Genomic DNA, 25,746 nt, shown 5'->3' on the forward strand with positions numbered 1-25,746 from the left:
TCCCGGCAGAAATAATAACTTAAAGTGACACTGAAGTCAAAATTTTTCCTTTGTGATTCAGATAGAGCATGCAATTTTAAGCAACTTTCTAATTTACTCCTATTATCAATTTTTTTTCGTTCTCTTGCTATCTTTATTTGAAAAAGAAGGCATCTAAGCTAAGGAGCCAGCCAATTGTTGGTTCAGAACCATGGACAGCACTTGTTTATTGGTGCTGTCCAATCAGCAAGGACAACCCAGGTTGTTCACCAAAAATGGGCCGGCATCTAAACTCATATTCTTGCTTTTCAAATAAAGATACCAAGAGAATGAAGAAAATTTGCTAATAGGAGTGAATTAGAAAGTTGCTTAAAATTGCATGCTCTATCTGAATCACGAAAGTAAAAATTTGGGTTCAGTGTCCCTTTAAAAATATTTTAAAACTATGGACTCTCTAATGGAATTTGATGTAATGTTTATTTTAAATGCTACCTCTGATCTCATGGACTTTCTGGAGGGCAGTTTCCAACTCTGGGGTAGATTTCCGAACATATGATGTAAGTATTGATAAGCAATATCTAGGAAATAAAGAAAAAATAAATAATAAAGAATACTTCGTTTTTATAACAAAATTTTTGCTGTTGAATAAAGTCAGAAGACAAAACAAATCATTACTTACTTGTACAGTGTTTTCCACAAAAAAGTTTGCCAGTCGGGTGGCATTATGAAATACCCGGGTGGAGGAAGTGGAATACTTTGTAATAGTTATAGATAAAAGCAAATGTTATAATGTTACTTAAAGGGACACTGAACCCAATTTTTTTTTTCTTTCGTGATTCAGATAGAGCATGCAATTTTAAGCAACTTCCTAATTTACTCCTATTATCAATTTTTCATCATTCTCTTGCTATCTTTATTTGAAAAAGAAGGCATCTAAGCTTTTTTTGGTTCAGAACTCTGGACAGCACTTTTTATTGGTTTATTAATTTATCCACCAATCAGCAAGGACAACCCAGGTTGTTCACAAAAAATGGGCCAGCATATAAACTTACATTCTTGCATTTCAAATAAAGATACAAAGAGAATGAAGAAAATTCGATAATAGGAGTAAATTAGAAAGTTGCTTAAAATTTCATGCTCTATCTGAATCATGAAAAAAAAATTGGGGTTCAGTGTCCCTTTAAGCTATCCAAATCACATATTAATTGCATGATTTAAAATAAATTTAAAGGGGCAGTAAAGTTACATTTTTTCATTCATTCATTAAGATACAGCGTGCAATTTTAAACAACTTCTAATTTACAACTTTTATCAGATTTACTTTCTTTTCTTGGAATCCTTTGATGAAAAGCATACCTTGGTAGGCTCAGGAATAGAAATGCACTACAGTGAGCTAGCTGCTGATTGCTGGCTGCATATATATATATATATATATATATATATACCTCATGTCGCTGGCTCACCAGATGTGTTTAGCTAACTCCCAAGTAAGGCATTGCTGCTCTTGACCCTGCTCTTCAACAAAGGATACCAAGCGAATGAAGAAAATTTGAAACATTGGAAATTTATATGCTCTCTCTAAATCTTAAAAGAAAATATTTGTTTCATGTACCTTTAATGATAATTTGTACAACGTGCATTGAAAACATTTAAATATTAGATCATTCTAGCTCAATATTGGCTTAAATTTTAGCTGAATGGTCAGTAAAATCAGCTGGGTAGTGAGCTCATTAAATAGATCAAGGGGAGAGCAGTATTTGATTTACCCATGCTGTAATGTAAACCATGCTAGATCTTTACGGAAAACAAAACAAAACATACATTGCAAACGCTGCAGTATCACAAAAAAAATACATCAAAGATTTATCATCATAGCAACTCCATATCTGTAACATTTATTGTTCTTGGACAATACTCAATAAATGTGAAAAGGGAGGTCGTTTTATATAACAACATGACAGGAAACAGAGAAATAGAGAAAGAGAGAACAAGAGATTAATGTATACTAACACACATAGGGTTAGACTACAAGTGTCGCATTATCGTTTGCGCGAGCGATATCAGGTTATTTGGCCATTTACGTGCAAGAAAATGCGAATGCGTGAGCACAATCACAATTTAGACTACAATGATAACCGTTACTTCAGAGCTCTGGTTAACTGTTATGGGAGTCAAAAAAGTGTCACCAAAACATATCAAAAATACATTTAAAAATACAGATACACTCATAATAACACTATCTAAAAAAAAATATTGTGAAAAATAAAATTGCAATTAAAAGTTATAAGGGCTGAAAGATATGAGATGTCAGGTGTTAATAAAACAAAACAAAATGGGACAAAAGTGCTTTTCCATAGGTATCCACAGGAACACATGTATAAATAGATGTACAGTGGGTATTGAAAAGAATCACCCCCCCCCCCCTTGAAAATTATCACATTTTGCCGATTTGCAGTCTGAAATAAAGACAGGCACAGTTTTTGTTTATCCAGTTGTAATTACTCAGTGCAACTTATAACATCTAAGTGAAAGATATAACACCAACATGTCAGGCAAAAATAAAGACAATTTAAAAACAGAATCACTGAGTTAGAAAAAGGATCACCCCTTCCTAAAATTACATGTAAACTCAATTAGGTGTAGCTAATCAGCTGTGGGCATATTGACTAGCTCAGCATGAAAAGAGCTTTCCTGGAGCATCTCAGTCCCTGGTACTGCAAATGAAGCAAACAATCAACTATGGTTAGCAAGGCACTGTCAAAATATCTCCGGGTTAATGTTGTGGATAGGCACAAGTCAGTAGATGGATACAAGAAAATATCAAAGTCTTTATCAACGCCTAGAAGCACAGTGAAGTCTGTGACAGACTCTGGCTACCCCGACTGGGTAGCTCCGCCAAGAGGGTCTTTCCTGTACCTGGAACCTGTAGAGAAGCAAAGCAAGTCGCCCACCCTAATAACCAGACAAGACCAGTATTAAGGTGAAACACGAACAGGCTTTATTGTGAAAAACACACAGCTTATACACACATTCCCATCTTGATAAGAGCCTTATCTGATCCTGCGCTTCCCACCCCTCCAGACAGGCTGGTGCCTCTATAGGAGCCATAGTCCCATAGAGACGCCACAATAGCTAGGTAGCGGTTTCGGGGTGATCCCCTGTTGCCACAGTCCAAAAAGCATGGGGACCGGAACGGCAGCCTGGCAAAGATACTCAGGAACAGCCTAAGAGGTGGGGGGGGGGTGTCCAAAACATTCGGCTCCTGAGTGAGCTCCCCCTCAGCACTCACCCCGACCCCTGTCCACCAAAGGCATAACAAATCCCCAAAAGAGTGGAGTTCTGGGGCAAAGGGCCACTGGAGCAACCTAGGTTAAATTTCAGCTGGGACCTCTAGCAAACCCAGCCTGCAAGTGGTTCCATAAGCCCGGCAAGTTATGAAGGGGACAAACAGGCAGAGATCAGCTCTTTCTATGACAACGTGCAACCAGGGTAACAATAAAAGGGAAGCTGATGGGGGACGTGTCGTAGCTGCAGCCATGATGAGTCGCAAATTTGAGAAGCTTTTTTTTTATAGTTTAATAATCTGCCGGTTATTTCTTCTCTATCAAGTTATCTCTCTTCATAAATCGTGAAACTAACAGAGAAGCAGTCAAGGATCTGTTTGATACCAATATCGCCCTGTTCATATCGGCAGAAAAACTAATCTGGACTTCCTAAGATTGAAGGCTGAGGCCTCATACTATCATTTCATCAAACCATCCCCCCACTCAGCTCGAGCAGGTCTACATCAACTGCTGAATATTTCTTATAGCTTAAGTTGAAGCTTGCAACATGGAGGAGGGAGATACCTGGCTCACCTCCCTGCTGGGACCTCACTATGGAGCGGAAGAAGAAGACGAGATCAAAGAGATGGGGGAGATAGACTCACTCCAAAACCACAATGATACGCTGCAAAGCACCCTAAACTCCGGCAACGAGTTAAACAACTTACAGACCTACTATCGGGAGCATAGAGCCACGAGTCCAAAGAAGCGGCCTGATACGCAAGGTTCCCAGAAATGCAATAACTCCAACACCACAGTCCACCATGTCCCTTATACAGGCCTCAACAAAGTCGGTGTGCTCTTACCCTGTCTCGCGTCCTGGGCAGATGCTGCCAGTCTCCTGGGTGGCGGCAGGGGCTTATTTCAAGCTCAGCCTATAAGAACCCGCGGATATGTGACACTGAGTGCGGAGAGGCTCTGCAGATCTTACAACGGTAACATGGAAATGTGGCTTGCTACGACTCACCTACCACGAAGAAGTTTACATCCCCATCTTGTGCCCTGAGAGATGCCCGGTTTCTCACCAGATGGTAAAGTCCGGAGTTGGTTAGACTGAGCTCTCGCTCCTTAAAACAACTGCTCTGCAATGAGAAGGCTCTCCCTATTCAACCCTTCTTACGTGGCTGGAAATTATTTGGTATTATCCTTGCCCCAACCGGGTGTTAGATGTTTTCTTGCCGGAACTTGGACTCCTGCATTCTTCTAGTGCTGCACTTAATGATTATACCCTCTATGTACCTGATTCAATGTGTGGTACTATACATCTAACTTTTTTTTTAACGTGATATTATTAGGAGTCCTCCTATATTAGTACAATTAAGTTGACCCTATAGTATTGTTTTATATGTTTGCGAAGTATACTTTACTTCTTTCTCCATTAAAACTTTGTGGATCCGGGGAGAAAAGAGATACATTATATATACCAATTTACAAATACCATGCTTTGATTTAAATGTTTATGGCTGAGACTCCATTTGATGTATTCTCATTTGTATTATTTACATTACCCAGACATACTATTTTTAACACCCAATATCTCAGGATTTTTATGTACTACACTATGACAATTTGATAGCTTGGTAAATGTTACATAACCAACTCTGTTCTCTAATAGCTATATTAGAAGTATATTCCAAACGTCTGACTACCTAACTGCCCGGAATTTGACAAACTCTAAACAGTTTTTTGTTACTTTGAGGATGATTTCATTTTTTTTTAATCTTAATGTGTTTACACTTTAGTTTTGGGATATACCCTCGATCAACCCTACTAGGGTAACTTTATGGTCACTAGGAGTCTCAGACATAGTCCACAATGTACATAGCTTATTTGACCACACGTGTGGGAGTGCTCCTAGTGGAGTTTGACAAAAACTTTCCGATAGCCATTTCTGGTTGTTGGTTGCACAAGCCCCCCAATCCCTAGAAGTTTATACACTTTAACCCTGGTAAGTTATCAATACTTATACTTGTATATATTTCAAGCTAGGGGGTCCCTCAATTTACCAATTCCCTCCTCCATGGTACCTATTTACCCTGAGCTCAAATAGCTTCAACTAGCCCAAATTATTATTTTCACCTCCATGTTGGCTATAGAGTTGTTGTTTGTATTGTTATCTACTTTCTATTGTTCTTCAACTCCACCAGAAAAGTTCATACTAGAGCTATATTCCTGTAGGCCTAAACCATTTTTACTTTAGTTTCTAACTAGCTCACCTCCATTGAACTATATTCATATATGCAGGTCCAAGAGTGGCCTATTAGATTCCATTGGAGGTGTTTATCATAAAAAAATAGAGGTTCCAGTCATTTTGGCCTACATTTTACTAGATTCATATGCAATTAGATACATTTACTTGTGCCTTGGTATGCACAGTGCTTTCTTATGTTTTCACATGTACAAGTTTAAACCTTCTCCTGTACCTATTGTATTAATGACTATGTGCTTCACCTTTTTTACCTTAATCCATTTTGTAAGCCTACTAATTGTGTGTAAGGCCTATTATACTTGTTATTGCTTGGAAAAACCTCAATAAAAAAAAATTCTTAAAAAATTTCTTTCAAAAAAAAAAAAAAAAATGGAAGCTGGTGGGGACACAATAATCGACAATATGGGAGGAGGTAGCCTTGGCAGCCTGGTATCCATGACAAATTCTATTATTAAGAAGTGGAAGGTATATGGTACAACACAGACCCTCTCTGGAATAGGACATTGCTCCAAACTGGATGAAAGAGCCAGGAGGAAACTGGTCAGAGAGGCTACCAAGAGGCCCACAGGAATTCTGAAACAGTTGCAGGAATTTATGACAAAGAGTGGTCAATGTGTGCATGTGACAACAATATCAAAAACAGAATTTATGTTTACCTGATAAATTACTTTCTCCAACGGTGTGTCCGGTCCACGGCGTCATCCTTACTTGTGGGATATTCTCCTCCCCAACAGGAAATGGCAAAGAGCCCAGCAAAGCTGGTCACATGATCCCTCCTAGGCTCCGCCTTCCCCAGTCATTCGACCGACGTAAAGGAGGAATATTTGCATAGGAGAAATCATATGATACCGTGGTGACTGTAGTTAAAGAAAATAAATTATCAGACCTGATTAAAAAACCAGGGCGGGCCGTGGACCGGACACACCGTTGGAGAAAGTAATTTATCGGGTAAACATAAATTCTGTTTTCTCCAACATAGGTGTGTCCGGTCCACGGCGTCATCCTTACTTGTGGGAACCAATACCAAAGCTTTAGGACACGGATGAAGGGAGGGAGCAAATCAGGTCACCTAGATGGAAGGCACCACGGCTTGCAAAACCTTTCTCCCAAAAATAGCCTCAGAAGAAGCAAAAGTATCAAATTTGTAAAATTTAGTAAAAGTGTGCAGTGAAGACCAAGTCGCTGCCTTACATATCTGATCAACAAAAGCCTTGTTCTTGAAGGCCCATGTGGAAGCCACGGCCCTAGTGGAATGAGCTGTGATTCTTTCAGGAGGCTGCCGTCCGGCAGTCTCGTAAGCCAATCTGATGATGCTTTTAAGCCAAAGGGAGAGAGAGGTAGAAGTTGCTTTTTGACCTCTCCTTTTACCAGAATAAACAACAAACAAGGAAGATGTTTGTCTAAAATCCTTTGTAGCATCTAAATAGAATTTTAAAGCACGAACTACATCCAAATTGTGCAACAAATGTTCCTTCTTTGAAACTGGATTCGGACACAAAGAAGGCACGACTATCTCCTGGTTAATGTTTTTGTTAGAAACAACTTTCGGAAGAAAACCAGGTTTAGTACGCAAAACCACCTTATCTGCATGGAACACCAGATAAGGAGGAGAACACTGCAGAGCAGATAATTCTGAAACTCTTCTAGCAGAAGAAATTGCAACCAAAAACAAAACTTTCCAAGATAATATCTTAATATCAACGGAATGTAAGGGTTCAAACGGAACCCCCTGAAGAACTGAAAGAACTAAATTGAGACTCCAAGGAGGAGTCAAAGGTTTGTAAACAGGCTTGATTCTAACCAGAGCCTGAACAAAGGCTTGAACATCTGGCACAGCTGCCAGCTTTTTGTGAAGTAACACAGATAAAGCAGAAATCTGTCCCTTCAAAGAACTTGCAGATAATCCTTTCTCCAAACCTTCTTGAAGAAAGGATAGAATCTTAGGAATTTTTATCTTGTCCCAAGGGAATCCTTTAGATTCACACCAACAGATATATTTTTTCCATATTTTGTGGTAGATTTTTCTAGTTACAGGCTTTCTGGCCTGAACAAGAGTATCAATGACAGAATCTGAGAACCCTCGCTTTGATAAGATCAAGCGTTCAATCTCCAGGCAGTCAGTTGGAGTGAGACCAGATTCGGATGTTCGAACGGACCTTGAACAAGAAGGTCCCGTCTCAAAGGTAGCTTCCATGGTGGTGCCGATGACATATTCACCAGGTCTGCATACCAAGTCCTGCGTGGCCACGCAGGAGCTATCAAGATCACCAATGCCCTCTCCTGATTGATCCTGGCTACCAGCCTGGGAATGAGACGAAACGGCGGGAATACATAAGCTAGTTTGAAGGTCCAAGGTGCTACTAGTGCATCTACTAGAGTCGCCTTGGGATCCCTGGATCTGGACCCGTAGCAAGGAACCTTGAAGTTCTGACGAGAGGCCATCAGATCCATGTCTGGCATGCCCCACAACTGAGTAATTTGGGCAAAGATTTCCGGATGGAGTTCCCACTCCCCCGGAGGAAATGTCTGACGACTCAGAAAATCCGCTTCCCAATTTTCCACTCCTGGGATGTGGATTGCAGACAAGTGGCAGGATTGAGTCTCCGCCCATTGAATGATTTTGGTCACTTCTTCCATCGCCAGGGAACTCCTTGTTCCCCCCTGATGGTTGATGTACGCAACAGTCGTCATGTTGTCTGATTGAAACCGTATGAATTTGGCCTTTGCTAGCTGAGGCCAAGCCTTGAGAGCATTGAATATCGCTCTCAGTTCCAGAATATTTATCGGGAGAAGAGATTCTTCCCGAGACCAAAGACCCTGAGCTTTCAGGGGTCCCCAGACCGCGCCCCAGCCCACCAGACTGGCGTCGGTCGTGACAATGACCCACTCTGGTCTGCGGAAGCTCATCCCCTGTGACAGGTTGTCCAGGGACAGCCACCAACGGAGTGAAACTCTGGTCCTCTGATCTACTTGTATCGTCGGAGACAAGTCTGTATAATCCCCATTCCACTGACTGAGCATGCACAGTTGTAATGGTCTTAGATGAATTCGCGCAAAAGGAACTATGTCCATTGCCGCTACCATCAAACCTATTACTTCCATGCACTGCGCTATGGAAGGAAGAGGAACAGAATGAAGTACTTGACAAGAGTTTAGAAGTTTTGATTTTCTGGCCTCTGTCAGAAAAATCCTCATTTCTAAGGAGTCTATTATTGTTCCCAAGAAGGGAACCCTTGTTGACGGAGATAGAGAACTTTTTTCTACGTTCACTTTCCACCCGTGAGATCTGAGAAAGGCCAGGACAATGTCCGTGTGAGCCTTTGCTTGTGGAAGGGACGACGCTTGAATCAGAATGTCGTCCAAGTAAGGTACTACTGCAATGCCCCTTGGTCTTAGCACCGCTAGAAGGGACCCTAGTAACTTTGTGAAAATTCTTGGAGCAGTGGCTAATCCGAACGGAAGTGCCACAAACTGGTAATGCTTGTCCAGAAATGCGAACCTTAGGAACCGATGATGTTCCTTGTGGATAGGAATATGTAGATACGCATCCTTTAAATCCACCGTGGTCATGAATTGACCTTCCTGGATGGAAGGAAGAATTGTTCGAATGGTTTCCATTTTGAACGATGGAACCTTGAGAAACTTGTTTAGGATCTTGAGATCTAAGATTGGTCTGAATGTTCCCTCTTTTTTGGGAACTACGAACAGATTGGAGTAGAACCCCATCCCTTGTTCTCCTAATGGAACAGGATGAATCACTCCCATTTTTAACAGGTCTTCTACACAATGTAAGAATGCCTGTTTTTTTATGTGGTCTGAAGACAATTGAGACCTGTGGAACCTCCCCCTTGGGGGAAGTCCCTTGAATTCCAGAAGATAACCTTGGGAGACTATTTCTAGCGCCCAAGGATCCAGAACATCTCTTGCCCAAGCCTGAGCGAAGAGAGAGAGTCTGCCCCCCACCAGATCCGGTCCCGGATCGGGGGCCAACATCTCATGCTGTCTTGGTAGCAGTGGCAGGTTTCTTGGCCTGCTTTCCTTTGTTCCAGCCTTGCATTGGCCTCCAGGCTGGCTTGGCTTGAGAAGTATTACCCTCTTGCTTAGAGGACGTAGCACTTGGGGCTGGTCCGTTTCTGCGAAAGGGACGAAAATTAGGTTTATTTTTGGCCTTGAAAGACCTATCCTGAGGAAGGGCGTGGCCCTTGCCCCCAGTGATATCAGAAATAATCTCTTTCAAGTCAGGGCCAAAGAGCGTTTTCCCCTTGAAAGGAATGTTAAGCAATTTGTTCTTGGAAGACGCATCCGCTGACCAAGATTTTAGCCAAAGCGCTCTGCGCGCCACAATAGCAAACCCAGAATTTTTCGCCGCTAATCTAGCCAATTGCAAAGTGGCGTCTAGGGTGAAAGAGTTAGCCAATTTGAGAGCATGAATTCTGTCCAAAATCTCCTCATAAGAAGAATCTTTATTGAGCGCCTTTTCTAGTTCATCGAACCAGAAACACGCTGCTGTAGTGACAGGAACAATGCATGAAATTGGTTGTAGAAGGTAACCTTGCTGAACAAACATCTTTTTAAGCAAACCCTCTAATTTTTTATCCATAGGATCTTTGAAAGCACAACTATCTTCTATGGGTATAGTGGTGCGTTTGTTTAGAGTAGAAACCGCCCCCTCGACCTTGGGGACTGTCTGCCATAAGTCCTTTCTGGGGTCGACCATAGGAAACAATTTCTTAAATATAGGGGGAGGGACGAAAGGTATGCCGGGCCTTTCCCATTCTTTATTTACAATGTCCGCCACCCGCTTGGGTATAGGAAAAGCTTCGGGGGGCCCCGGGACCTCTAGGAACTTGTCCATTTTACATAATTTCTCTGGAATGACCAAATTCTCACAATCATCCAAAGTAGATAACACCTCCTTAAGCAGGGCGCGGAGATGTTCCAATTTAAATGTAATCACATCAGGTTCAGCTTGTTGAGAAATTTTCCCTGAATCTGAAATTTCTCCCTCAGACAAAACCTCCCTGGCCCCCTCAGACTGGTGTAGGGGCACTTCAGAACCAATATCATCAGCGTCCTCATGCTCTTCAGTATTATCTAAAACAGAGCAGTCGCGCTTTCGCTGATAAGTGGGCATTTTGGCTAAAATGTTTTTGATAGAATTATCCATTACAGCCGTTAATTGTTGCATAGTAAGGAGTATTGGCGCACTAGATGTACTAGGGGCCTCCTGTGTGGGCAAGACTGGTGTAGACGAAGGAGGGGATGATGCAGTACCATGCTTACTCCCCTCACTTGAGGAATCATCTTGGGCATCATTTTCTCTAAATTTTGTGTCACATAAATCACATCTATTTAAATGAGAAGGAACCTTGGCTTCCCCACATACAGAACACAGTCTATCTGGTAGTTCAGACATGTTAAACAGGCATAAACTTGATGACAAAGTACAAAAAACGTTTTAAAATAAAACCGTTACTGTCACTTTAAATTTTAAACTGAACACACTTTATTACTGCAAATGTGAAAAAGTATGAAGGAATTGTTCAAAATTCACCAAAATTTCACCACAGTGTCTTAAAGCCTTAAAAGTATTGCACACCAAATTTGAAAGCTTTAACTCTTAAAATAACGGAACCTGAGCCGTTTTTATATTTAACCCCTTTACAGTCCCTGGTATCTGCTTTGCTGAGACCCAACCAAGCCCAAAGGGGAATACGATACCAAATGACGCCTTCAGAAAGTCTTTTCTGTGTATCAGAGCTCCTCACACATGCATCTGCATGTCATGCTTCCCAAAAACAAGTGCGCAATAGAGGCGCGAAAATGAGGCTCTGCCTATGATTAGGGAAAGCCCCTAGAGGATAAGGTGTCCAATACAGTGCCTGCCGGTTATTTTACATAAATCCCAAGAATAAAATAATTCCTCAAAGCTATGAAGTATTAAAATATGTTTATATATCAATCGTTTTAGCCCAGAAAATGTCTACAGTCTTAAAAGCCCTTGTGAAGCCCTTTTTTTCTTATGTAATAAAAATGGCTTACCGGATCCCATAGGGAAAATGACAGCTTCCAGCATTACATCGTCTTGTTAGAAATGTGTCATACCTCAAGCAGCAAAAGTCTGCTCACTGTTTCCCCCAACTGAAGTTAATTCCTCTCAACAGTCCTGTGTGGAAACAGCCATCGATTTTAGTAACGGTTGCTAAAATCATTTTCCTCTTACAAACAGAAATCTTCATCACCTTTCTGTTTCAGAGTAAATAGTACATACCAGCACTATTTTAAAATAACAAACTCTTGATTGAATAATAAAAACTACAGTTAAACACCAAAAAACTCTAAGCCATCTCCGTGGAGATGTTGCCTGTACAACGGCAAAGAGAATGACTGGGGAAGGCGGAGCCTAGGAGGGATCATGTGACCAGCTTTGCTGGGCTCTTTGCCATTTCCTGTTGGGGAGGAGAATATCCCACAAGTAAGGATGACGCCGTGGACCGGACACACCTATGTTGGAGAAAATTCTCTACAAATGTGGCTTGTATGGGAGGGTTGCAAGAAAAAAGCCACTCCTCAAGAAAGGCCAAATGCAGTCACGACTAAGATTTGCCATAACACACCTAGGAGATTCAGAGGCCACATGGAAATACAAAAAGTATGCTTGCCTGATAAATTATTTTCTTTCCTGGCATGGAGAGTCCACAAATCCTTTCTAATTAGTTGTGGGAATTCAACTCCTGACCACCAGGAGGAGGCAAAAAACACCCCATCAAAGCTTTAAGTATCCCTCCCACTTCCCATAATCCCCCAGTCATTCAGCCGAAGAAATACGGAAAGGGAAGAGGACACAAGGGGTATAGAGGTTCCTGAAGTTTAGAAAAAAATAAAAATAATAATAATAGCCGTCTTGAATTAAGATAAGGGTGGGTCGTGGACTCTCCATGCCAAGAAAGGAAAGAATTTATCAGGTAAGCATAAATTTTGTTTTCTTTCCAATGGCATGGAGAGTCCACAAATCCATTCTAATTACTAGTGGGAACCAATACCCAAGCTAGAGGACACAGAATGCAAAGGGCGGGAGCAAAGCAAGACAGGTAGACCTAAACAGAAGGCACCACCGCTTGAAGAACCTTTCTCCCAAAGGAAGCCTCCGCAGAGGCAAAAACATACAAATTTTAAAATTTTGAGAAAGTATGTAACAAGGACCAAGTGGCCGCCTTGCAAATTTGTTCCACAGAAGCCTCGTTTTTAAAGGCCTAGAAAGAAGAAACGGCCCTAGTTGAATGAGCCGTAGACCTCTCAGGAGGATGTTGACCAGCTGTCTCATAAGCCAAGCAAATGACACTACTCAACCAAAAGAAAAGAGTAGTAGATGTGGCCTTTGGACCCTTACGTTTGCTAGAAAACACAACAAAAAGGGCAGAAGATTGCCGAAAATCCTTAGTAGCCTGGAGATAGAATATTAGAGCACAAACTACATAAAGGTTGTGTAACAGACAATAGCAGAATCTTTGTTCTTGAACTGTAACATATTAGCTACACATGTGGAGCAAAAATGAACAGGAGGAATCACTTATGCTTCTACACAAAATAAGCAATTGTCAAAGTTTATTGCTAAATTTTGACTATCCTCCATTATGTCCTTTTCTTGGGAGATTTCCACTAAAATTTTAAATCTACTAAAAATGTTTAGCAAATATAACAAAAGAGGCACTAATAAATCAGTAAGAAGGGATACAGCAGGCAATGGCAAAAAAAATCAAAACGTAATGGAGACTAATATCACTCCGTTCCTGGAGTGTACTCACCACCTCGGTAACGGATATATAAGAGTCGTTGCACAACAGGGAGTTCTCTATGCAGATTGAGCTGAACGTATTTCCATTAGAACCGCTACAAGCAGAAGAAGGTGACGTGCAATCACGTGACTGCACCAAGAAATAAGAAGTGCGAAATAGTAAAAGCCTGTGAATATGCTGCACTCATAAAATACACTCTGTCTAATAAAGAGCCTTAACGAAAAAGCCACCTCAGTCATAAAATATTAATAAAGCTTTTGTACACAAACGCCCTCAAATAAGCCCTTATGACAGCCTCATAACGATCAGCCAGATGTTTATAGCAGGATCATTTATCTTCTCTCTATAAGAACACACAGTGCCCTAAGCATACTGCCCAAATGAATCCCCAAAATGAAAGGATTACTATATTTTGCCCCCAGACTCCTTGTCACTATATGGGAAGGGGATTAACCCCCAATGTGCCAGAGCCTTCTTTCGTGTGAAGGAAAAAGCACTTACCTTGGAGTTCCTGTGGGGCAGACACAGAAAACCAGGCCTTACAGACCCAGACGACTTCTGACAGGGACCTGGAGAAGACAGAAAAGCAGAGTAACCAACCCCTGGTTTTCTATATAGGGGTTAGCAAAAATCATTGGAGGAGAAGCAAGGACTACCCCACCGACCTCCAACAGCTAATAGCCACCATAAATCTTACTGAAGAGGATTACATGGACACAGCATTACCCCAATCCTTACTTGCAGGGAAACTACCCATTAAAGGAATAAAACTAAAATATCTTCATAGCACCATCTTCTCACACTTCCTGGATATATGAAGGCAAAGAATGACTGGGGGATTATGGGAAGTTGGAGGGATACTTAAAGCTTTGCTGGGGTGTTCTTTGCCTACTCCTGGTGGCCAGGAGTTGAATTCCCACTAGTAATTAGAATGGATTTGTGGACTCTCCATACCATTGGAAAGAAAAGGTATTATGGTAAGATGAGACTAAAATTTAATTATTTGGCCTCAACACCAAACGATATGTCTGGAGGAAATCCAATACAGCTCACCATCCAAATAACATCAGTATGCAGGTGGTAATATCCTGTTATGGGGTGTTTCTCTGCAGTAGGCACTGGAGCACTTGTCAGGATAGAAGGAATAATAGTATGTGTCAAAATACAGTCAAATTCTTGAGGAAAATCTGCTGCCCTCTGCCAGGAAGTTGTCAATGGGAAGAAGGTTTACCAAAGCACACAAAAAAATGACCACACAGTGGTTGACGGAGAAAAGGGTGAATGTCCTTGCATGGCCTAGCCAGAGCCCAGACTTAAACCCCATTGAATATCTGTAGCATGACTTGAAGACTGCAGTCCACAAATGGTCACAAGAAAATGTAATGGAACTGGAGCAGTTTTGCAAAGAAGAGTGGGCAAATATAGTGCAATCTAGATGTGCAAAGTTAGTATAGACATATCCCAACAGACTAAAGGCTGTAATTAAAGCAAAGGGTGGTTCAACAAAATACTGACACAAGGGGGTGATCCTTTTTCCAACTCAGTGATTCTGTTTTTGAATTGTCTTTATTTTTACCTGACATGTTGGTGTTATATCTTTCACTTGGATGTTATAAGTGTCACTGATACCAGGCTGCAAGGGTTAAACCTCCACCCCCTACTACCTAGCCCCCTCTTGTTTCTCAGCAGATCTGGGCTTTTGAAAGCATATGCAATCTCCCAGACCGATGGTTTGCCTTGTTTTTGTGCTTTGAACCTTATCATGAAAGAGCTGGTCCCTGACCACCTAGTCCCTCTTCGGCTGGCCGGGCCCCTGGAACTGCCGGTTGGCCGCATCGTCCCGAATACCCGGTGTCCTTTACCCCAGGTTGCTCCAGCGGCTCTATGTCCCAGAGGTCCGCTCTTTTGGGGGTTGGTATGCCTTGGGGACGGCAAGAGATGGGGTGATTGCCGGAAGGGAGCTTCCTTGGGAACCGGGGGTTCTGGATCCCCCCCCTCTACAACTCCCACTTCCCAGTGGCCTTCCCGTTGTACGTTTGAACACCCATAGCTCCAGCCCACAGCCATGGATCATGTAATTTTTTGGACTGTAGCAGCTGGGGACTGATGGCTTTCCAATGACACCCTGGAAGTGCCGCCGCTCCCCCAGGATCACCCCGAAACCACCATCAATCACTATACCGCTGGACACTATGGGACAATGGACTCTTTGGAGGGCACCAGCCTGTCAGGAGGGGCGGGAATGGCGGGAGATTTGGGGGGCTGATAAAGCTCTCATCTTGATGGGATTGTGTATAAAAACTGTGTGTTTTCCCAATAAAGAGGTACTGCTTGTTTTCACCTGAATGCTAGTCTGTCTAGTTATTTGGATGGAAATTGCTAAAATCACGTTCTTTCCGCTACATAGCGGCAGGTCCCAGGTACAGGAAGGATCCTTCGGCGGAACTACCCAGTCGGGGTAGCCGGGGTCCGTCACAATAAGTTGCACTGAGTAATTACAACTAGATAAACAAAAACTGTGTCTCTCTTTATTTCAGGCTGAAAAGCAACAAAATGTGATTATTTTCAAGGGGGTGATTCTTTTCAATATCCACTGTATGTATATAAATATATATGCATGTATTTCTACACAAATTTATTTATATGTGTATATATGTATTTACTTTGCTTTTAACGTTTTTTGAATAAACCTACTATTTTTTATGCTGGAACCGCATTTGGATGTCTTTTCCTACTTTCACTTATATGTATTTATATATATATACACATATAAATACAGATATACATATGTTTAAAAATACATACTGTACGTATATCTCATTGCAATCCTGCACTCGTGTTTGCAGTTTTTTGTTCAAAACGAAACACCATTCAACTCTATGGGGGACCTTTGCGAAGATGCAGCCACGCAAATTTTTTACTTACGACCTGTAATAAGTGTGCAATGGTAAAAAAAAGTTGAGTGCAGATAAAGCACTCGCAGGAGTACAAATTTGTGTACCACTCATAATCTAGCCCATACTATATCTCTCTCATATATATATATATATATATATATATATATATATATATATATATATATATATATATATATAGTTATCTGTGGTGGTATAGCCCTCTCAGAAACACCTTGAATAATTTCCTTCTGCCCAGGGTGCATTTATTTACGTGACGTTTTGGGGGTTGCCCCCGTCCACAGGCAATCATTACAGCAATACAGTGTACTTACCAAGCTTATAAAGATCCCTAACTCCCACCCATGGTGCTGTCAGCGGCGTTCCGGAAGTCCTGCAACCACGTGGGTCATACCTACGTCATTGTTTTGCTGTAATGATTGTCTGAGGACGGGGGCAGCCTCGAAACGTCACGTAAATAAAGAGCTATACTTGACCAAGACCCGGTGAGTGCATTTTACTTGTGGATGTCATATATATATATATAAAAAATAATATATATATATATATATATAAAAATATAATATATATATATATATATATATATATATATATATACACACATACATATACACACACACACATACATACAGGGAGTGCAGAATTATTAGGCAAATGAGTATTTTGACCACATCATCCTCTTTATGCATGTTGTCTTACTCCAAGCTGTATAGGCTCGAAAGCCTACTACCAATTAAGCATATTAGGTGATGTGCATCTCTGTAATGAGAAGGGGTGTGGTCTAATGACATCAACACCCTATATCAGGTGTGCATAATTATTAGGCAACTTCCTTTCCTTTGGCAAAATGGGTCAAAAGAAGGACTTGACAGGCTCAGAAAAGTCAAAAATAGTGAGATATCTTGCAGAGGGATGCAGCACTCTTAAAATTGCAAAGCTTCTGAAGCGTGATCATCGAACAATCAAGCGTTTCATTCAAAATAGTCAACAGGGTCGCAAGAAGAGTGTGGAAAAACCAAGGCGCAAAATAACTGCCCATGAACTGAGAAAAGTCAAGCGTGCAGCTGCCAAGATGCCACTTGCCACCAGTTTGGCCATATTTCAGAGCTGCAACATCACTGGAGTGCCCAAAAGCACAAGGTGTGCAATACTCAGAGACATGGCCAAGGTAAGAAAGGCTGAAAGACGACCACCACTGAACAAGACACACAAGCTGAAACGTCAAGACTGGGCCAAGAAATATCTCAAGACTGATTTTTCTAAGGTTTTATGGACTGATGAAATGAGAGCGAGTCTTGATGGGCCAGATGGATGGGCCCATGGCTGGATTGGTAAAGGGCAGAGAGCTCCAGTCCGACTCAGACGCCAGCAAGGTGGAGGTGGAGTACTGGTTTGGGCTGGTATCATCAAAGATGAGCTTGTGGGGCCTTTTCGGGTTGAGGATGGAGTCAAGCTCAACTCCCAGTCCTACTGCCAGTTTCTGGAAGACACCTTCTTCAAGCAGTGGTACAGGAAGAAGTCTGCATCCTTCAAGAAAAACATGATTTTCATGCAGGACAATGCTCCATCACACGCGTCCAAGTACTCCACAGCGTGGCTGGCAAGTAGAGCTGCAACAACTAATCGTCATAATCGATAATAATCGATTATGAAAATAGTTGTCAACGAATCTCATAATCGATTAATCGATTAGTTGGTTTGCAATTAGTTGGTCTGTGCACAACAACAGCTGCTTCACTCCAATGAACTCCTGCACATGGTATTGTGTTTTATGGTTATGTCCTTAGCCTAAAGGACGTCTACAGACGTCTACTTTTTACTTTTTCAGGACAGTATACGTTTACAACTACCCCTGGCTTATGTGCAACCCAGATATAATAGTCATCATTTGGATTGTTTATATTAAATCTGGTGATTTGGAACTATGCTTTGCATGATATAGTGCCAAGCTTGTTGTTTACACCTTGCCCCTAGATTGATGGGAGTTATTTAAATTGATGTGCACTATAATCTGTTTGCACAATTATTAGCGTATTGCTTGCTATTGCTGATTATATGTACTGTATAAATAAATGTGTAAGGCTTTGTCCTGTTATTGATATACAGTCCTTAGCGCTTTTGATTTTGTTTTATATTTTAAATTTTTTTAATAAATTGTGATATGTACCAGATTCAACCTTTTAAAAGTATTTATTCGTTATTTTTAGAGCGGACTAGATATTTCCCCTAACCTTATAGCTGGTTATTTACCATTGCATATAGATATTCAAGATATTTTTATGTTAGAATGAAGTCAAGGGTTACTTTATTGAGAGGCCCCTTGCCAAGGTAGAAAACATTTAGCATTGGTGAAGAGCTAACAAAGATAAATATCCCACTTTGGTGAAATTGGCAAAACCCTACTTAAACACCTCAACAGCCTTTTCTCTGCTGCAGGAAATATAGCTGCAAACAGAGAACCAGCCTTAGCCAGAAGCATGTGGACAGGTTGAGATTTTTGCATTTCAATGCAAAGTTTCTGAAAGAGTGAATAATAGAATGTTATTAACAGTGATAGTCTAACTCTTTCTAGTTCTACCTCTTTTCAAACAGTTTGTGGTTTTGTTTTGTTTAATTATAAAACTGCTCTGCTGCTTAAAAATTGAAGAAACGGTTGTGTTAATGTAAAGTTTTAGTCTGAAGTTTATATTTGTAACACTCGTTATGTGGATTTTATTTAAAACATAGAAAACTATTATTGATTCTCTTTTTATCCGATTAGTCGATTAATCGAAAAAAATAATCGGCCAATTAATCGATTATGAAAATAATCGTTAGTTGCAGCCCTACTGGCAAGAAAGGGTATAAAAGAAGAAAATCTAATGACATGGCCTCCTTGTTCACCTGATCTGAACCCCATTGAGAACCTGTGGTCCATCATCAAATGTGAGATTTACAAGGAGGGAAAACAGTACACCTCTCTGAACAGTGTCTGGGAGGCTGTGGTTGCTGCTGCACGCAATGTTGATGGTGAACAGATCAAAACACTGACAGAATCCATGGATGGCAGGCTTTTGAGTGTCCTTGCAAAGAAAGGTGGCTATATTGGTCACTGATTTGTTTTTGTTTTGTTTTTGAATGTCAGAAATGTACATTTGTGAATGTTGAGATGTTATATTGGTTTCACTGGTAAAAATTAATAATTTAAATGGGTATATATTTGTTTTTTGTTAAGTTGCCTAATAATTATGCACAGTAATAGTCACCTGCACACACAGATATCCCCCTAAAATAGCTATAACTAAAAACAAACTAAAAACTACTTCCAAAACTATTCAGCTTTGATATTAATGAGCTTTTTGGGTTCATTGAGAACATGGTTGTTGTTCAATAATAAAATTAATCCTCAAAAATACAACTTGCCTAATAATTCTGCACTCCCTGTACATACATATACAAGACTTGAAATTTCTAGTGGTTTACTAGTCCCGGACAACTTAGAAATTGCAGGGGATGACTTACAAATTTGACTTTTTCCTATCTTTAACATTGAGTGGACTAGTAACTTTTTCCCTTGGGCTAGTAGCTATTAACCCTTGACTAGTAAACACATGGCCAGATTATGAGTGGAGCGCTAACAGTAATACGCAAGCGATAATGGGTATATTGCTGGTGTTTGTGCGGGTTGGAATTTCAGCTCGTATTACAAGTTGAAAGTAAATGCGATCGCTTGAGCGCAATCGCGATTTATGCTGGAATGAATGAATACTGCGTCCTTTCACACAACAACAAAAAAGTGTCAAAAAACACATTAGAAAGTACAGTTACAATCATAACACTATCTGATAAAAACTATTACAAAAAAATTGCACACAAGTTATAAGGGTTCAAAGAATGAGGTCTCAAGTGTTAGAAAAAAAAAAAGGGAGGCAAAGAGCTTTAACATAGAGATACATACATATAGATGTCTTAAGATGGATATGTATATATAAATATAATATATGTGTGTTCATATGTATTTATGTAAATGTGTATTTAGACATATATACACATAAAACACAAATACATATGTACATATATACAGACATACTGTATATAGAAGCGGATTGAAGCCCTTTGCAGTTAAATATATTAAAACATGTAAAAACATATTTAATAAAGGTTTTAACTATGTATTTACTGTACATATTTCACATTCTTATGTTCTGCACATAGCAGAATATGCTCTATGTATTTCTAAATATATATATATATATATACCTATATATAATCATCTATAAATATAGGCATAGATATATATTGTACAAAAATACCATCAGATTTTATATATATATATATATATATATATATATATATATATATATATATATATATATATATATATATATATATATATATATTTATTTATTTATGAATAAATAGAATATATTCTGTTATGTGAAGAACATTTGAATGTGAAATATTCATATTTTCATGTCAGGTGAGCGCACGTGAGAATATGCAATCGGGCTTCCGCGTGAGTTGGGTGTTAGGTTCCCCCCCACACACTTTTTTTGCTTTTTAATTAACTTTAATGGGGAATAGGTTATCGCACACACATTACTCTAAGGTCGTCTTATTGTGCTTGTCGGGTAAGTGCACGAGCAAAAAAACTGTTTACTTTCAACTCACAATACGAGCGCAACCTGACACATGCAAAAAGCTTACTTCTAGCGCAGTTAACGCTCTAGTTAAATACCGTTCCACTTGTAATCTGACCCATATTGTAATACTTTATTTTAAAATATATTACATGTGTTTTGTTATACTTTTATTCTAGCCCTAAAATTTCTTTACTTCAGGTCTCCAGTTGTGCTAAATGGGTGAAATTTTAAAAAGTTGTAAAAGTGTTGAGCTTGTATCATTTACTTGTAATACCAGATGGTGCGCTATTCTGAGTGCGGGCCGGCAAAACTGATAGTGCACCCTGCAATTTCAATAGGGCTTCACTTGTAATCTTGGCCTAAATGTGTTTAATGTCCCTTTAATATTACTAGCAAGAGAGCATGTGAAGAGGGGCTGTTGTAACAGCAAAAAAATACAATGATAAAACTTACTAGCTAACTAATTCAACAAAATCCCAAACAAACCATGAAAATATATATCCTTCACAAGTGAAAAAAAACTAAAACAAAACAGAACCTTATTTTGGAGATCAGATATGTTTTGAAGCGCTGCCTAGACAGCTCTACTAAGCAATCTGCTGACTACAAACAAAAGATGATGGATAGAATGCTGAATGTTTAACAATAATCACTAAACATGGTTAAAGGGACATGAAACCCAATTTTTTTCATGATTTAGAAAGCATGTCATTTTAAACATCTTTCTAATTTATCTTTATTTTCTAATTTGATTCATTCTCTTCATATCCTTTGCTAAAAACATATCTAGACAGGCTCTGTAGCTGCTGATTGGTGGCAGCTCATAGATGCCCTGTGCGATTGGCTCACCCATGTTTATTACTATTTCTTCAACAAAGGATATCTAAAGAATGAAGCAAATTACATAATATAAGTAAACTGGAATGTTGTTTAAAATTGTATTCTCTACCTGAATCATGAAAGAAATATTTTGGGTTTAGTGTCCCTTTAAATATGGCTTTGCTCAATGCCAAGATTCTGATAACTGAATGCCTGTTCTTACTTTTGAGGATTCAGTCTTTCCATGGCAGCTCTCACTGCATCACAAACAATATCAACTTTTTTAGCTTGTTGGCTTTGACAGGTATTCTGAGAAGGAAGTGCAGGAGAAGGATACATTGTGGTTGTTACGTCCTCTTTCCTGTAAATAAAATTACAAGAGCTATTAAACCAAAAATATATGAATACAAAAGCAATACTTTAGGGTATAAAACCATAGTCTTTAGAATTAGATATATGCATTAAACATGCCCATAAATCTATTAAAGTGAAGGTCCATTTTGATGAATTAGTGCCCGGTTTTTAATAAACCTTTTAAAAACAAGGGCCCTTTAATTCATCAAAATTGACATTTCACTGTTTTCTTCAAAAACTTACCTTTTAATCCTGGCAGCCGCTCCAGCACTTCCTCCGCCCGTCGCAAGCCGCCTTTGCGGGTCCAAAATGACGAATCCGGCTTCCTACAACACAGCGTTGCATCAGGCCAAGATTCCCCCGGGGGGGGGGAGCTGTGATTGGAGGAAGCCCAATTCGTCATTTCTGACGTCTGCAGAGGCTTTAAACGGCCGGGGGAATCGCTGGAGCGGCATTCAGTTAAAAGGTAAGTTTTTGAAGAAAACAGTGAAATGTCAATTTTGATGAATTAAACTACCCTTGTTTATAATAGGTTTATTAAAAACCGGGCACTAATTCATCAAAATGGACCTTCACTTTAAATCATAATACTATGTCTGATATATTACTAAATAATTATTTTCAGTGATTCTCAGTGTCTGGAAGTCTAAGAATGTCATAGCAGCTGAGGTCTGACTGCAATGTGAATTGCTCATGGTCTTTTTTTTATGAATCAAAGCTTCATCTTAAAGGGCCATAATACCCAAATGTTGAAGCATTTGAAAGTGATGCAGTATAGCTGTAAAAAGCTGACTAGAAAATATCACCTGAACATCTCTATGTAAAAAAGAAAGATATTTTACCTCAAAAGTTCCTCAGTAACCACCTCCCATTTTAAAGGATTTCTAAGTAGCATATTTGTATGTCTGTCCTGGGACAGCTGAAAGGATGAGCCTCGTGCACTCTCATATTATTTCACCAATCAGGTAAAGGAAGCTTACTATGAAATCTCATGAGAGTTAAGTCAAATCTCATGAGATCACAGTAAGAGTTCATGACCTCAGCACTGCTGATGCTGATTGGCTGCTGTTCATTTCTTCATTTTTTTTTATTTTTTTTTACCTGCAGCTGGGAGCAGCTGAGTATAACTTTTTACACAGAACTTACTCTGCTAAGCTGAGGAGATTGTGAGGTAAAATATTTTCCTTTTTACATAGAGATGCTCAGGTGATATTTTCCTGTCAGCTTTTTACAGTTATACTGCATCAGTTTCAAGTGATTTAGCATATGAGTATTATGTCCCTTTAAGCAGCTTTTAGGAACACACTTTCTACAACAGTTGAATCACACTATTTTGAAATCACTAATGTTGGGAATGTCATAAGTATACATAAAATGTAAGTGCATCCCTAAACATAATCAGTGGAGCTTAAAGGAACACAGTCAATATTTATCTTTCATGATTCAGATAGAGCACACAATTATAAACAACGTTTGAATTCACTTCCATTATCAAAATGTGCACAATCTTTTTATATACACACTTTCTGAGGAAACAGCTCCTATTGAGTATGTGCAAGAATTCACATTACACATGTATAAGCATTTTGTGATTGGCTGATGGCTGTCACATGATGCAGAGGAAGGAAAATAGAACTAATTTTGAAATTTGTCAAAAAACTAAAAAAACTAATCATTTGAAATGCAGTGCTTTTGCATTGTTTTTTTATTGTGCATCTGCTCATTATGCAATTCTACTGTATATGTTTAACAGATCTTAAAGACACATTTAACTCCAATTTTTTCGATTATCCATATAAAAGAGCAGTACATAAACATTTGGTTTTGCCTAAACTAATTAGCATTTGTGCTTTGATATGAACATTTGTGAGTACAGTGAGCCTTTAAACGGACATTACCCAAATGCAAGATCACTTAAAATTGATGCAGCGTGAACATCTCTATGTAAAAAGCAAACATATTTTACCTCAAAATTTTCTCAGTAGCCATATCCAATTATAGAGGAATTAACATCCAATCAGGTTCTGGCACTTACAAGAGAGTGCGCATCTGGCATATGCAGACAGAAATTTTGCAAGATTATGGCAAAATCCCTCAAGACCACGGTAAAGCATTAATGATGCTGATTGGCTGTTCATTTTTGTCTTTTTTTTTTTACCATGCATATGAAAGCAAAAAGTAGTAGCTGAATGGTAACTGCTTACAGAGCAGTTACTCTGGTGAGCAGATCTTAGGTTCGAGAAACACTAATTTTTTTATCATAAATGTATTTCTTTCTCACAGTAACGTGTCTTTAAAGGGACAGTCAACACAACAATTGTTATTGTTTAAAAAGATAGATAATGCCTCTACTACCCATTCCCCAGCTTTGCACAAAAAATATTGTTATATTAATATACTTTATAAACTTTAAAGGGTCATTAAACCCAAAAATGTTCTTTCATGGTTCAGATAGAGAATACAATTTTAAACAATATTCAAATTTACTTCTATTATCTAATTTGCTTCATTATTTAGATATACTTAGTTGAAGAAATAGAAATGTACATTGGTGAACCAATCACATGAGGCATCTATGTGTAGCAACCAATCAACAGCTACTGAGCCTATCTATATATGCTTTTCAGCAAAGAATATCATGTGAAGGAAGCAAATTAGATAATAGAAGTAAATTAGAAAGTTGCTTAAAATTGCATGCTCTTTCTAAATTATGAAAGAAAAAATATGGGTTTCATGTCCCTTTAAACCTCTAAATTTCTGTCTGTTTCTAAGTCCCTAAAGACAGCCCCATGATCACATGCTTTTGTATTTGCTTTTCACAACAGGGGAAGCTAGTTTATATGAGCCATATAGATAACATTGTGCTGATGCCCGTGGATTCTAACAACACAGCACTAATTGGCTTAAATGCAGGTCAATAGATAATACATTTAAAGTCATGTGATCAGGGGGCCGCCAGAAGATGCTTAGAAACAAGGTAATCACAGAAGTAAAAAACAAAATGTATGCTTACCTGATAAATTTCTTTCTTTTGCGATGTACCGAGTCCACGGATTCATCCTTACTTGTGGGATATTGTCCTTCCTGACAGGAAGTAGCAAAGAGAGCACCACAGCAGAGCTGTCTATATAGCTCCTCCCCTAACTCCACCCCCCAGTCAAGGCCAAGGAAGAAAAGGAGAAACTATAAGGTACAGAGGTGACTGAAGTTTTCATAGGAAAAATACTATCTGTCTTAAATAGACAGGGCGGGCCGTGGACTCGGTACATCGCAAAAGAAAGAAATTTATCAGGTAAGCATAAATTTTGTTTTCTTTTGCATGATGTACCGAGTCCACGGATTCACCCTTACTTGTGGGATACCAATACCAAAGCTTTAGGACATGGATGCAGGGAGGGACAAGACAGAAACCTAAACGGAAGGCACCACTGCTTGCAAAACCTTTCTCCCAAAAATAGCCTCCGAAGAAGCAAAAGTATCAAATTTGTAAAATTTGGAAAAGGTATGAAGCGAAGACCAAGTCGCAGCCTTACAAATCTGTTCAACAGAAGCATCATTTTTAAAAGCCCATGTGGAAGCCACCGCTCTAGTGGAGTGAGCTGCAATTCTTTCAGGAGGCTGCTGTCCAGCAGTCTCATAAGCCAAACGGATGATGCTTTTCAGCCAAAAGGAAAGAGAGGTAGCCGTAGCCTTTTGACCTCTATGCTTTACAGCATACAACAAACAAAG

General features: G+C 39.5%; 1 protein-coding gene across 2 annotated transcripts in view; it reads right to left on the minus strand.

Moving 5' to 3' along the window:
• The window catches only part of ELP1 (elongator acetyltransferase complex subunit 1), a 267,173-nt gene that overhangs the window by 99,606 nt on the left and 141,821 nt on the right, over positions 1 to 25,746 (minus strand). For both annotated transcript variants that reach the window (XM_053703228.1, XM_053703227.1), the window contains exons 23-24: positions 21,887 to 22,024; positions 472 to 557 (exon numbers count right to left, since the gene is read on the minus strand). In XM_053703228.1, coding sequence (XP_053559203.1) covers positions 472 to 557; positions 21,887 to 22,024 — 224 coding nt within the window. The remainder of the gene's footprint in view (positions 1 to 471; positions 558 to 21,886; positions 22,025 to 25,746) is intronic.

The sequence above is a fragment of the Bombina bombina genome, chromosome 2, assembly GCF_027579735.1.
Source record: "Bombina bombina isolate aBomBom1 chromosome 2, aBomBom1.pri, whole genome shotgun sequence".
NCBI classification, from domain to species: domain Eukaryota; kingdom Metazoa; phylum Chordata; class Amphibia; order Anura; family Bombinatoridae; genus Bombina; species Bombina bombina.